This window comes from Apodemus sylvaticus, chromosome 23 (assembly GCF_947179515.1).
Source record: "Apodemus sylvaticus chromosome 23, mApoSyl1.1, whole genome shotgun sequence".
NCBI lineage: Eukaryota > Metazoa > Chordata > Mammalia > Rodentia > Muridae > Apodemus > Apodemus sylvaticus.
In genome coordinates this window covers 14563718-14578196 of record NC_067494.1, presented here as the reverse complement: position 1 = coordinate 14578196, position 14479 = coordinate 14563718, and the positions used below count along the sequence as shown (strand labels likewise).

The 14479-nt window shown below is 45.5% G+C and overlaps 1 protein-coding gene across 1 annotated transcript; it reads left to right on the top strand.

Annotated features, from left to right (window-relative positions):
* Window positions 1-5451: 5451 nt before the first annotated feature.
* On the top strand, window positions 5452-9512 carry LOC127673502 (histocompatibility antigen 60b-like). Its single transcript, XM_052169187.1, has 3 exons — window positions 5452-5527; window positions 8779-8952; window positions 9214-9512. The coding sequence occupies exons 1-3, from the start codon at window positions 5452-5454 to the stop codon at window positions 9483-9485; spliced, it is 522 nt and encodes a 173-aa protein (XP_052025147.1). The 3' UTR covers window positions 9486-9512.
* The last annotated feature ends 4967 nt before the right edge of the window (window positions 9513-14479 follow it).

The window sequence follows — 14479 nt, the reverse complement described above, 5'->3', positions numbered from 1 at the left end:
AGCAAAGCACTAATGAGCACCCGACGGGACGTGAAGAGGGTAAGGAGTCTACTTATGTCTGACGTGAACACAAACGTACAAAACCTGACAATGTCACAAATGAGGCAAAGAGTAATAAACAGAATATAACGTTGTAGGAGAAAGCAATCGGCCAAGGAAACATCAGTCTCCTTCGCATATACTCACACCTGTGGTGTGAAAATCAAATTCAGAGAACTGCTTCACTGTTGGCAGCAGCAAACATCTCAGCCAGGAGGCCGCGATCTGAGATGGAGAACTGCAGAAAAATGAAAGAAACTGCAAAGGACACAAATACTCGGGAAAACACCTGTTACCACTGTTTATAATAGGTATAATGTTCAAAATAATGTATGGACTCTATGTGATCTCTCCTAAAGTCTGCATTGAAAAAGAATAAAAAAATCCACCTTCTCACTGAAATATGAATGGCTGTATATAGCAAAATATTTCCTAATTTCTATATTTATTTATTTTATTGTATGTATGTAAATGTTTTGCTTATATGTGTGTCTATGCACGGCAGTGTTGTGCATAATTCTGAGCCACCACGTGGTTGCTGAGTCTTGAATCTGGGTCCTCTGTCACAGCAACATATACCACATTCCTTGATTTCCAACACTACCCAAAGCTGTAGTCATTGAGACAGCATGGCAGGAAACACTGACCAATGATGGAGCAGAGCAGGGAGCCCAGAAGCAGGCCTACACAGGGGTCTTGACTAGAGACGCCAGGATTAAGTAGTGGAGGAAAGAAAATCTTCCATGATGCTGCTGGGGAAAGTGGTTAGAAGCCTGTGAGAGGCTAAACCTCAACCTTACAGTCCATGCTATTCAAAATGATCCTCAAATGGACAGAGGATTTAAGTGTAAAATCTGAAACTGAAAAACTACTATTAAAAGTGTAAAGGAAACAATTGAGTATTTATCTTCATAATAACACTTGAAACCACAAAAACACTCAGGCAGTAACAGCAACAATGAAAACCTCAAATCATAAAGGCTGAGGCAAAGACAGACTATTAATAGAGGGCAGGGTACAGTACCTCTCAAGTGTAATCTCAGCACTGGAGCGGCAGTAGAGGTCTCTGTGAGTTGGAGGCCAGCCTGGTCTACACAGTGAGTCCAGACCAGCCAGCACTACATAGTGGAACCTTGTCTCCATAAACAACCAGAAAAGAAACCAAAGCTGAAGGGATAGCCCTTCATGGCCATCCACCTTTCTCAGGCAGTCCAGGCCCATGTGTCTGAGCATGGTAATATTCAGTGTGGGTCTTTCCCTCCCATATCAATCATTCATCAAAAACACAAACAACAAACAAACAACCCCAAAACCAAAAACCCGTCCAGAAACAATCAGACATGCCAATCTGATCGAAACAATTCCTTAATCAACGTTCCCTCTTCAATCGTGACTCTAATTTGTATTAAATTGGAAAAACATTAGCAGAACAGACACCGTGAATTGAAACACAGCAATGAAATTCTTGGAGATGCATACCTCTGGAAGGGAATTGGATGCTTTTATAGCAGTGAGGAATAATGACCTGGCCTTGCTTCCTAGCACAACCTAGTTCTAGCACAAGAGACCACATGGTGGAAGGAGGGGATAGACTTCCACAGGTTGTCCTCTGACTTCACACACACCAACATAGGTCCACATACATGCACATGTGTGGGCATGCCCTCATGCACACATACTTACAAATAAAGAAATATATTTTTCTTTAAAGGAAAGGAGCTATAGGAGAGAATGCAACCCCGGGCTGGAAACTGCTGCAGTATGGAGGGATGTCAACCTAGGGAGAGTTGTAAATCATCACCAAGACATCTTAATCTCTATTCCTTGGCTGGGAAGAGATGCCACAACCCTGCCAACACTTGTATTGTCCAAACAAGTTCTTTGAAAATGAAACTGTTACAAGCCCCGATCACTTGTTTCTCATACAACCTGCATGACCATGGCAACCCATGTATGGTCCAATCGCTTGTGTGGTTCAGACAGTTCCACTCCCTGAGGGCTAAGCCTTCAAACATAGGAGCCTATGAGAGCCATTCATGCTCAAGTTACCACAAAGGGAGACTGCGAATGTCTGAGAACCAGTATGGGAGGAGGATTGGCCTTTGTGGGGAGGACACATTCCTGGACAGAGGAGTATGAATAAGGAACCATCAAGTAAGGCCTCAGATACTGTTGACCACCATGTTTGTCTTTGTATAGAAGTGGAAACAGGGATTTGAGTGTTAACCTACGAATAGTCTTACAAAATCTTCCCAAGAAGGAAAAAATAAGGTCCCTAAAAAATTCTCAAACGAAGTTGTCCTATAGGAAATCAGAGGACCATGAGGAGCAAACTTAGAGAATTGTATCATTGAACTAAGAAAAGTGAGAGTCTTGGCTACTAAGGAGTGTCTCCACACAGGTAACAGAGGGCGAAGGCAGCAAATTCTAATAACTATTGGGAAAGATGGCTCAGGTGATAAAAGAACCTGCCCTAGATCAATGTTTGATGGCTTGTTTCATGTCAACTTGACACTGAAATCATCTGACAGGCGGGAGTCGCCACTGAGACAATGCCTCCATAGGTTCATGGTGCTGGGCTGTGGACAAACCTGGAGGGCACTTTCTTTCTTTTTTTTAAAACATAAACAGTGTACTTTATTAAAAATAAAATTGTAACACAATAACTTAGTAACGACAACTGAAATAACATAACAAGATATGGAGAAAACTCATGAAGAGGCATTGCTGCAGCTCACACTAGTGATCCCCTTAAACAGTGCTAGTCTAGTGGTTCAGCCCCATCTGCACAATACAGGAGTACAGAATCAGTACAAAAAACCCCACAAAATATAAGAAAACAAAAACCGGTGTGTAAAGCCACCTTCAGATAATTGAATGAGATGTCTCTAGGACCAGGGCTCGACCAGAGATGGTTAAAATGTTAATTTATCACAATGAATCAGGCCCCATTCCAGGAATGCAGGGATGACTCCATATATGGAAAACCATCAGCATAATCCACTATATAAACAAACTCAAAGAAAAAACTACATTATCATCTCATTAGAAGCTGAAAAAATCTTTGACAAAATACAACACTCCTTTTTGTTTAAAGTCTTGGAAAGAATAGGAACTCAAGGCACATTCCTAAACATAATAAGGGTCATACACAGTAAACTTGTAGTCAACACTAAACTAAATGGAGAGAAACTTGAAGCAATTCTAGTAAGATCAGGGGCTAGAGAGGACTCCCACTCGCTCCCTATGTATTCAATAAAGTACTTGAAGTTCTATGCAGAGCAATTAGAGAACAAAAGGGGGTCAAAGGCATAAAAATTGGAAAGGAAGAAGTCAAATTATGACTATTTGCAGATGATATGATAGTATGCCTTGGCCATAATTATAACCGCAATTCCTTTTCCCAGTTCTTCAATTCCTTTCTTCTATCACTCCACAGCTCGTTCCTTCTGTCCTTTCTTTCCTCTTTGATGTGTAGTGCATTAGAGATGTCCTGGAAGGATGACTTGTGGAAGACTGGGAAACTCTTGGCCTTGCCATCTGGCCCTGGAGCTGGGAGTGAGGGCGAGGCTGATGCGGGTGAGGTCTCTCAACTCCTCTCAGTAGCCAGGGGGGCACAAAAGGAGCACTGTCAGAGCCCTGAGAAGAGGAGCCCTGGCGGAAGCCCTGCTGGCAGCTCAGCAGGGCAAAGCCGGCGACCAGCTGGTGAGAAGCAATGCAAGATCCACGTGGGAGCCAAGCCTGGCGCAGGGGCGGGGACCGCGGTGGGGGCGGGGCCTCGCGGGCTCAGAGGTCGCTCCGCCTGAACTTTTCTTCTTCCGTTGACCTTGGGAGAACTCATTCAGAAACCCTACTGCCTCGGGCGGTGCAGTCCGCTCCCCGCAGACCGAAGGCGACCAAGCAGCGGCGGCGGAGGCCACTGCGGAGCCCGGGGCCACAGCTGCTCGCGCACCGCGGAGCCCGGGGGCCTGGCACCTGCACAGGCTGCTTGCCGCCCGATTCTTTCTCCTCGCTGGGCAGGAGCACAACCTCATCTCGTCCTCCTGCAGCTGCCCAGGGCTCCCACCCCTCCTTTTCCTCGGTCCTCTCCCCGCTGGCTCCTCTCTGTGGAGGCCCTGCACGCTCCCATTTAATTTTTACAGAGATAGAAAGAGCAATTCTCAAATTCATCTGGACTGGCAAAAAACAAACAAACAAACAAAACCCTACAGGAAAACAAAAACAATTTTCCCTGGAGACACAGATTCCCAAGCCAGTGCGTGAGGAAACTGCATAGCATAGTGGGTCTGTCACACTCAACAGAGGGAGTCATCCTTCTCTGTGGCTCCTCCCACACAGACGAGCCATGACCCCCTGACCATGGAATAGCCCATAGCACGGGAGTGCATCAGTGTCCAAGCAGGGCAGTAGCCCTGGTCTACACAGTGAGTTCCAGGACAGCCAGGGCTACAGACAGGAATGCTGTCTCTAAGAGTCACAGAGCTAAGGGGAAAGGCAGAGAACACCTCCCCACTAGATGATAACTGTCTTCAATAGGGAGAGTAGAAGGAAGGAAATGAGGGGACAGGGTGGGGGGGGGGTGACTGGGACGCAGTGGGGGAGGGGTGGCAGTGGCAAACATCAGGGCAACAAAGAAGTAGAGCAAGCACCAGGGCATGGTGGTCTAGGGCCCTGGAATGACAAATGCCTGTGGTGTAGAGAAATAAGGAGATTGAGGAAGTGAGAACGAGCGCGCCTAAGTCTGAGGAAACCTGAGGCTGTGTCCCACTGAGGAGGAGGAGAAGAGGAAACTGCTAGAAAAAAACACTCCAGCACCAATAGAAAAAACCTACTCCTGTGAGGACAAATGAGCAAATGGGTCAGGAGCGGAAGGCGGGTGCGGGGGGTGGGGGGGAGCTTTATTCCGCCCACGCTGTCTGCATGGGTGTGGCTTCTCACTGGGCAGGAACTGGCGCCCGGTATAAATTTCTCTGATTCTGACCGCACTTTGTACAGGAGGAGCTGAAGGCAGCAACTTTATTCTCCGTTTCTTTATTCGGTTCCCAAGGACCGCGGAGGGCACAGATGTAGGTGAGATGAAGGGACCGCGGGGTGTGGGGGTCCCCGCAAGACAAGTCCTCAGCATTCAGTCCCTAGTTGCACACTAAACAGGCCGGCCCTGAGCCCTCCAGACAGGGACCTCAGCCCGCAGGAGGGAGGCTCAGAGCCACGAGGTCCTGGAGGGATTCCCAGAAAGAAGTGGGAAAAGGTGGACTAGGAACCTGCCTTTTCCTGGCTGGAAAAGTCCTGAATTCACAGCCTAGGTGCCTGGAACTTTCTCAGTTCTCTGCCCTGTGTCCTCTGCGGGGTGGCACTGAGGAATTCTCATTCTCTCCACTGCTCTGGCCACACAGCTGGGTCTCAGGAAGGATCATGGCAAAGGCAGCAACCACCAAGTGGAATCTTTTCCTTATTCTGCTGAATTCTCTGGGGACCGCGCTGTCAACTGGTGAGTTCCTAGGGTTTATATGGAGGGGGTTGGGGCACTGAACAAGGACTGGCTAAGTCAGGGAATTCTTGCAGTCCTGGGCTACCAGGAAACTTTTGGGCTTCTCCACCCCTTAACCCTGGTTCTGCCTGGCTCTACCCCACCCAGGCTGCAGTGGATAGAAGAAGTTATGAAAAAAGTTATGGCGGTAGGGCAGGGGAGGGGCTACAGGGATGAAGATCACAGCAGGCAGAAGGGAGTTCTTGGTGATGCCCTCAGCACCACTGGGGTCCTGAGGAAGTTTAAATCCCAGTCTCCAGGACTGCATATGCTGGCCACAGTGCCAGTGCTCTCCTCCAGGAGAAAGGTCTGCACCTGACACAGGCTGTGCTCTTTCCCACTTTCCTGTTCACCATTTTGTGGAACTTCTGCAGATCCAGGGACAGCACAGCCACACCACCCACCTTCCCATTCCCTGCCCCCTTTTTCTTTTCCTTCTTTTTGTGGGTTCTTTTGTTTTAAGGCAAGGCTTCAGTCCATTGCCCACCCTATAGCATCTGAACCAATCCCTGCTCTCCTTTGCTACCAAGGGCTGGGATTACAGGTGTGGGACACCAGGCTCAGCTTCAGTGCATTCTCTCCAGAGAATTCTGGCAGTTTGCTGACCACTGAAAGCCCCGCGTGTCCAAAGCATGATGAGAAAGCTGAGGTTATAAAGGACCTGCTCACAGCCCTGAGAACTGACTTGACCCCAGGACCTCCTTCTGTGAAAGAGCTGGGCTTGGTGCTGTGTGCTTGGTGCTTTTATGGTCAGGACTAGGCAGTGTGATGCAGCAGCAGCCCTGGCCTCTGGCAAGAATGTCTAGCCTACTTGATGAGTCCCAAGCATCTTAGAGAGCCTGCCTAAGCAGCACTACAGCGCACTTTCCTGAGATGCTGTAACAATGTTTCCCTTACTAAACGCTGGAGGTCTGAGTGTAAACGCTTCCTTCTGAGACATTTGATGTCATCATGGTCATTGTTTTCTGTCATAGCAAGTTTATTATTTTACATGAATAGTTTGTTTTTTTTTAAATCCCATAATTATATCAATCAGTAAACAGAGAAGTGGTGTAAGAGTTCCAGTACCATCTAGAAGCAGCTGGAATTGATTGCCTGAATAGCATAGGTTTATTTACATCTTACTTTTGGATATTGGGTATTTGTGGAAGTTTAAAGAATCAGACATTTCTATACTTAACATTTTTAAACTTGCAATGTTCTTCAAATGTAATTAATAATAAATTGATAATTTAATACTTAGGGATACATAAAAGATTCTGAACTTTGCTGCTTTTGTGCTCAAGATTTTCTTTTATGAAATCAAAGCTGTTATAAACGGATTGGAAAGCTGCAGAAGTATTTAAACACTCACACTAAGAACTTTTATTAGTGTTTGAATGTCCCCCACCGCTTCCTTTCTAAAATCAAAATGTTTCTAAATCCAGTAGGTTATTAAAAATCCTTTGTGCCCTTATTTTATATAGAGCAATTTTTCTCCAAATGATTCTGATTTTCTTTTCATTATAAGGGCAATCATAGCATATGAAAAAATTAAAATCTAATGCGAATGATAGTGCTACATTTAGCAAATTGGGCTTCCTAATTAAAATAAAACATTAATTCCATTTTAATCCTTTCAATATGTACTGTGAAGGTCATTAACTCAAATTTTTGTAACTATGGTGTGTTGGGGTTTTGTCTAAGCTCCACCCCACACCTACCTGGCAATAGCCAGGTGTGCCCTGCCCCAGAGATCTGGCCCACTATAAGAGGGGCTAATTGCTCCTCCTCTCTCTCTTTGCTCTCTGCTCTCCCACACCCTCTCACCTCTCTACCCCTGGGGCTCTTTCCTGCTCCACTTGATCATGGCCAGCCTCCACTCTCTCTATTCTCTCTCTCTCTCTCTCTCTCTCTCTCTCTCTCTCTCTCTCTCTCTCTCTCTCTCCCACTAACTCCCAATAAACTCTATTCTATACCATGTCTGTGTGTGTGTGGTCCCTCAGGGGCAGAGGTGCCCAGGCAAGGGCCGGCCTGGACACCTTCCCCCATGCCGCCTAGCCACACTCCCCTAACCCCTATACTCCCCCTTTTAAGTCCTTTCAGATTAGGTGTGTGGTTTAGGATGGGAGAACCTGAGATCTGATGCCAACAGTGTTGTGTGAAGGAGCCCAGTGGGAACAGGGATGAGCGCCAAGCTCACAGCTGACAGTTCCCTTTCCATGCCAGGCTGCAGCATTACTCCAGGGTCTTTCCTGAACACCAGGTCCATGTTGAATGCTCCAGGTGTCCTATGATGCCTTCCTTTCTCCTGTGTGTTCAGCTAGATTTTCATCTCCAGGAACTTGGATGCTGTTGTAGTCAGGGTTTCTTTTTTTTTTTTTTTTTTTTTTTGGTTTTTTTTTGATTTGGTTTTTTCGTGACAGGGTTTCTCTGTATAGCCCTGGCTGTCCTGGAACTCACTCTGTAGACCAGGCTGGCCTCAAACTCAGAAATCCGCCTGCCTCTGCCTCCAAGAGTGCTGGGATTACAGGTGTGTGCCGCCACCACCACCCGGCTCTTAGTCAGGGTTTCTATTCTTGCACAACCATCATGACCAAGAAGCAAGTTGGGGAGGAAAGGGTTTATTCAGCTTACAGTTCTGCATTGCTGTTCATCACAAAAGCATGTCAGGACTGGAACTCAAGCAGGTCAGGAGGCAGGAGGTGATGCAGAGGCCATGGAGAGATGTTTCTTGCTGGCTTGCTTCCCCTGGCTTACTCAGCCTGCTCTCTTATAGATCCCAAGAATACCAGCCCAGAGATGGCACCACCCACAAGGGACCTTCCCCCCTTGATCACTAATTGAGAAAATGCCCCACAGCTGGATCTCATGGAAGCACTTCCCCAACTAAAGCTCCTTTCTCTGTGATAACTCCAGCCTGTATCAAGTTGACACACAAAACCAGCCAGTACAGATGCTATCTGACATCTTTTATACTACAGTACTTGATAGTAGTCACTAAAAGTACCCTGTAAGATAAATCTCCCTGGTGACATATGTGCATCTGAGGAGTCCTGCCAACCTATGACAGTTACAGCTGGCATAGAACTAAGGATCCAGAAGCTGCTGGACCTCTTGTTAGGCTTCTCTTCCTAACCCTTTTCCTGTCAGAGGGATTCTGAGTGCTAGAGACCTTTGACTCCTCTAGACCCCTGCTCCCATTGGACCTCACCTGCATGCTTCTCTCACAGGTACCGACTCTCTCATTGTCAAGTATCGAACCTTACTTGGACAGTGCTCAGTGAATGAAAAGCTTCTCCTTCATCTTGGTGATGGAAAACAGAAGGGAAATGACACTGAGCTGTGTCCTCCTTTGTCAAAAAGCCTCAAAGAGACTTTCCAAGAGCTGTGGAGCCTGCAGTCAGGTAAGTATGAGACAGAATGCAAAGGTAGGCCTGATAAATGAGAAAGAGGAAGAGCAGAGCACATGACAGAAGGGGGCTACTGAATTATCTGCATAGAAGAGCTGAACACTGTCCCCTACCTGGAACTACATGGAACTACATTGTGTAAGCAATGGCAAGCCAGGGAGGAAAGATTACAGGTCCTAAGTGTGCAGAGAAAGACTGGACCATTAGGAGGTGATGGTTCTATAAATGGCAGATGATGATGTGTTTGATATGCAGGTAATGACGCCTTGAACGTCACCATACAATCTCAATATAAACAAGGAAAATTCATTGATGGACACTGGGCCATCAACACTGAGAAGTATAGCATCTACTTTTATCCATCTAATGACACCTGGAGAGAGAGTCATTCTGATGACAGCAGTGTCTCGGAGCTGTGGAAAAACAAGAAGGAAGTAGAACAAGATTTCAGTAAATTCTCCAAAGGAGATGTCTGTGACTGCCTCAAGAAATGGTGGCCACACTCCAGAGAAATGCCAAGTAAGTAGTTAGGTAGATTAGCACAAGGAAACATCCACAGGTTGGGAACAGCATGGCAGTTCACTTGAAAAGTCTGTGGACTTCCCTGTGTGGATGGGAGCCATGGTGCATAATGAAAGTCTGGTAGACTGGGTGAGTGATGCATCGGTGGTCTTCCTGTCTGCAGAGCCAGTGATGACGACAAGGATTTCTCTTTCCCATATCATCACCCAGTGTTTCTCATTCCCTATTAACCAGTGGTCCAGGCTCTATTCTGCCTGCTAATGAGCCCCAAGTCTGTGTGCATCACTGTACACTTCCAGCCTTTTCTTCTCACTTACAGCTGCCCTCCCACCAACTCTAACATCACGTTTGAAGGCTTCATTATCTTTCTCTGGCACAATTAAACACCACCAATGATGCCAACTTCCATACAGTTCTAGTCACAGAAAAACATGAAAATTTTTTTATAGTTCAGTAGACATGTGCTTTCTTTGGAGTAAAATAACCTCTGTAAGGACATCTTACACACACATTCTATTCATCTTTCTATCCAGGGTCTGGGAAAAGTTATCCACATGAGTTCCCTGGACTTTCCAGAGAGAAAGAGTTGATGTTGGAGGTATGCTGCTTTTTTTCAGCCATATCCATATTATTTTCTGGTTTTCTTTTTAAGGATCAACAATAAAGACGCTGGATACCACCCAGCCTACATATGCTCCTCAGATTCATCCTACAGCTAACATTACCCAGCATACATCTGGTATCCACAATGAACATACACTGAATATCACCCAAAATAATTCTTTCACCCAGAGTCTGAGTATCACCTGGAAAGTAATTCTAGGTATAGGAGGAGCTATCCTAATCATCATCATTTTCTTATTTTCTTGGTATATGATGAAGAAAAAAAAAAGGTAAGGAACAGACTGTGCTCTCACTCTATTTCTGGGTCATGTTAGTTGGATAAGGATGTAGGAGATGGGACGTCTCCACGCCTGTCCATCACAGTGGCTATGTGTCCACTGAAATGATACCCTTCTTAGTATTGAGTCCCCACTCTACAGTAATGGTGGGGTTACTATTGTTGAGCACAGGAAGCAGGCAGAGCCTGCACAGCTCTGTAGTCAGAGGAAGGATGGAACAGGAAAGTCCTCATGCAAGGACAGAGAATCCAAGGACCAAAGATCCAAAAATTATACAAGAAAAACTGAAAGGAGCTGTTGCTTCCACACACCCAACAAAACGTCCCCCAGGTGTGATCAAAGTTTGTTTGCTTTTGAATGGTGTGATCCAGTGTAAAACTTCTCACATCTAGAGCCAAGTCTGTACATTAGTAGCTACTGGCTTAGGACAGCCCTTAGGACAAAATGACCAGAACGAGAAGACTATGTAAGGAGTTTTACCGAGGGACAGTCCAGTAATCCCAGCACTCAGGAGGCTGATGCAGAAGGACCACCAAGATCAAGGTCAGCCTGGGCAGCATGGTCACATATTGTCAAAAGAATAAGGAAAACAACAAAATCCATTCATTTAGCTTGTTCACTTTACTTAGCCACAATTCAGTGCGTGTGCAACTGTAACTCCAATGTCTCTGTCCTCTGCTCTTGAAGTCACCTGTGTCTATACAGGTAAAGTGAGCCGTGAACACACCACTGACATCGTTAGCCTTTGTCATATACTGTCTAGAGTCAAAATACAGTCTTGTGATGAAAATTGCCAATGTATTAATTATTTAATAGGTTATAAAATTTTTCCTTATAAGCATAGGTTGGTACATTTAATATCAGGTGACATATCAGATATTTAAGGCAATATAATTATTTTTGAGTAAAATATTGCATACAAATTTTTAACTCTAACACTATATTTGGTCAGACCTACAATTCTCATTTGTGGAAAGGTGAGACAGGAGGATTGCTACAAGAGTTCAAGCATGTAATGGATTATATGCTAAGCTAAAGACCAGTTTGGGGGACAAAGTCAAGATTTTTCCACAAGGAAAAAAGTTGTGAAAGTAAAAAGACCAGCAAAGACAGAAACACAACTATATTTTACTAGCCTTTCATATTTGTTGATTTTTCAAGTTTCCTGTTTTTTATTTTTTATTCACAATTTTTGCTTCGGTACAATTACACCCTAAGAAACATCTCAACTATTGTCATACCAGAGCTTAGAGTGGCAGAAAGATCTAGAAGGAAAAATGAAAGAGAAAAGGACTGGGCAGTTGAGGTCCATGGTCTGTGATGTGGGAAGTGTCTGAGAAAGGAAGTAGGGCAGGATGCTGCATGGATGCCCAGGAGCACACTGTGATTCACACCGCATTTGTTATAGGTGCTCCCTGCTGCTCCTCTTCCTCTGCAGACCTCATCGCCAGCTATAATTGGGTGACTCTTCAACATATTCCTGTGGTGTCTCCAGCAAAGGAAACACATCTCTAATGACATCTCAGAAATGTGTGCAGTTGAGTTCCGATGAGACTGGTGGGAACCCATGAGACTGGTGTCTGTCAGAGCCTTGCACACCAGGGTAGCAGAGTGCACCAGGCTGTTGCTTTAGGGACTTCCTCTTGCTCTCTGTTTCTCTACTTTCTCACTCTTACATGACAAACTAGGCACAACTCTAAATTACTGCTCACTGTACACAACAAGGGCTTGCCCTGGGTGACTATGTTTTACAAGCAACAGTTGTCTCCCTTCTGAGTGCAATGCTGATGCTGGGTGACATGACACCTCACTTTCCACACAGACACAAGTCAGTCCAGCACCATCTATGATGGAAAGGCTAACAATTACTTTAGTCCCCAGAGTAAAAATCTGTCGCCTCTATATGCATCAAAACCATATCAGAAACCAGGTCTGAGGGTCTACCATACCCTCACCTGGACCCTGAAGAGGCCACCTAACACTGCAAGGTCAATGTCTCCCATAAACTTGCCCCCTGGATGTCCTGCCTGCAAACAGAAGATTCTGACCATCTTAAGGCTTCAGCTCCACCCATACTGCTAATGCCTCCTGCTTGGATCACTGACTGACAGTTCATCTGCTGCTCCATGCTAATGTGGGTCTTCATCTCCCCTGCTGGATCCTGGGGTCCCGCACCTCTCCTATGCAGTTCACTCAGTCCTGAGGCCTGGTGCAGCCCTGCAGCCCTGCAGCTCTCCACTGCCTTCCTTAACAGCTCTCTAACCACCTGCATGGAGCCTGTCTGTGGGACTAGGATCCTCTGTCTCCACCTCCAGTCTGGTCTCTGTGAACTCTAATGGCACCTTGTTCACTGTTTAATGCCGTTCTGTGATCGAAGTACATAGGATAACTGTGTGGTGTACAATGTGTGATCTGAGAGTTTGTTTAGTATTTACGACTGGAGTAAAAGGGCAAGGGGCTGACCAGTTGTCATAGGTACTTAGGATGATATGACAATTAAAGCCAGTGCATAGGATGGCGATAGTAAATTAAGGCACATATATGAGCCCCTGTTTTCCTGGTGTAGCTCACACACTCAGGATTTCACTCACAATATTGTAACTGTCTAGTGAGTAAAGTGTCCATTGGCAAAGAAAGCAGAAATACGCAATGGTTTTAAACAAAAGAAATGTTGGAAGAAATTCATCATCCCTTCCAAACCCTGGTGAACAGAGACTAAGCTTGCTCTGTAGGCTCATAGCCTGTCTCACAGCACCGTGTAACCTCACTGTTCAGGGTGAGATCTAAACGGTGTGTTAGGAACAGAGGAGCGTTCCATTCATCCTCTGAGGAGCGTGGTTAGCAAAAATAAATAAGAAAGCAGAAAGAGAAGTGAGCAGATCTCAGATCACACATCTATGAATATTAATGTATACAACAGAAACATCGAATATATACTGTCCGTATTAATGTATACAACGGGAATATCGGATATATGCTGTCCATAAGAAAACTAAGAAAAAACGTTAATGTCTGTAAGGAAAATGAATAACAGACTAAGGGAAAGCTAAACCCTAAAATGGTGCTCCCTCTAGGGACACACAAGACCCCAGAGCCTGCGTATGAACACGTGACAGTAACAGTCCTAGACTAGTTGGCATTGCCATGCCAGGAACTACCAGGGGGCAGGGTATAGGCATAGAAATGTTACATTCAGCAACTGAAAATTATATATGCGTTTTAGAAGAACCAGGGACAAAGAGACAACTTGGTCATATAGTGCTTGTCCCTTACAAGCATGAAGACCTGAGTTCCCTCTTCAGAACCCATGCACAGTGTGGTGGTACTTGATTGTCATCCCAGTGCAGGAGAGAGAGAGAGAGAGAGAGAGAGAGAGAGAGAGAGAGAGAGAGAGAGAGAGAGACAGAGAGAGAGAGAGAGAAGGAGAGAGAGAGAGAGAGAGAGAGAGAGAGAGAGAGAGAGAGAGAGAGAGAGAGAGAGAGAGAGAGAGAAGAGCATCTCTCGGGCTCCTTCATCAATCAGAGGGTTTGAACTGGTGAGTTCCTGTACAGATTGTCTCAAAACACAGTGTGCATGGATGGCATCCTGAGGAGTGACATCCAAAGGTAATGTGTAGTCTCCATACATATGTGTGTATTAACAAGCATGCACACATGTGTATATACATATACGAAAAAGATAACCTCTGTGGACCCAAACTTAGCTAGTGACTTCTTCAGAGGTAATGTTCCTGAGAGGGAATGGGCGTTTGTCATACTAGTTATGTGATATTACTTGGCCTTGACTTCTGGGCCATTTTATGTTCGTATTTTAATAGATACGAGGAAAACAGCTCACATCTTCCTAGTTAATACCTTTCATAGAACTATTGCTCAACTACTGGCCTTTGGTTCCAGGGATGGGTAGGATGGTGAGTTATCATGAGGAACTGAATGGGACTCCAAGCAGGATATTCTGGTTGTTAAAAGAGAATGTTTTGATTTTATTGTGAAGGGAGGGACTCCTTGAGTCTGTAATGCTGCCCTGACAGATGGGCAGATCATGTCGTGGATAAATGAGGCAGATGCTTTCCTCTTGGGAGGGCTCTGTTGCTGAGA

Excerpts from the sequence above, each read along its gene's own strand:
- LOC127673502 (XM_052169187.1), top strand. The coding sequence starts at position 5,452 with ATGGCAAAGGCAGCAACCACCAAGTGGAATCTTTTCCTTATTCTGCTG. Across the intron at positions 5,528-8,778 it reads GGGGACCGCGCTGTCAACTG|GTACCGACTCTCTCATTGTC; the intron begins GTGAGTTCCTAG and ends CTTCTCTCACAG. Across the intron at positions 8,953-9,213 it reads GCTGTGGAGCCTGCAGTCAG|GTAATGACGCCTTGAACGTC; the intron begins GTAAGTATGAGA and ends TTTGATATGCAG.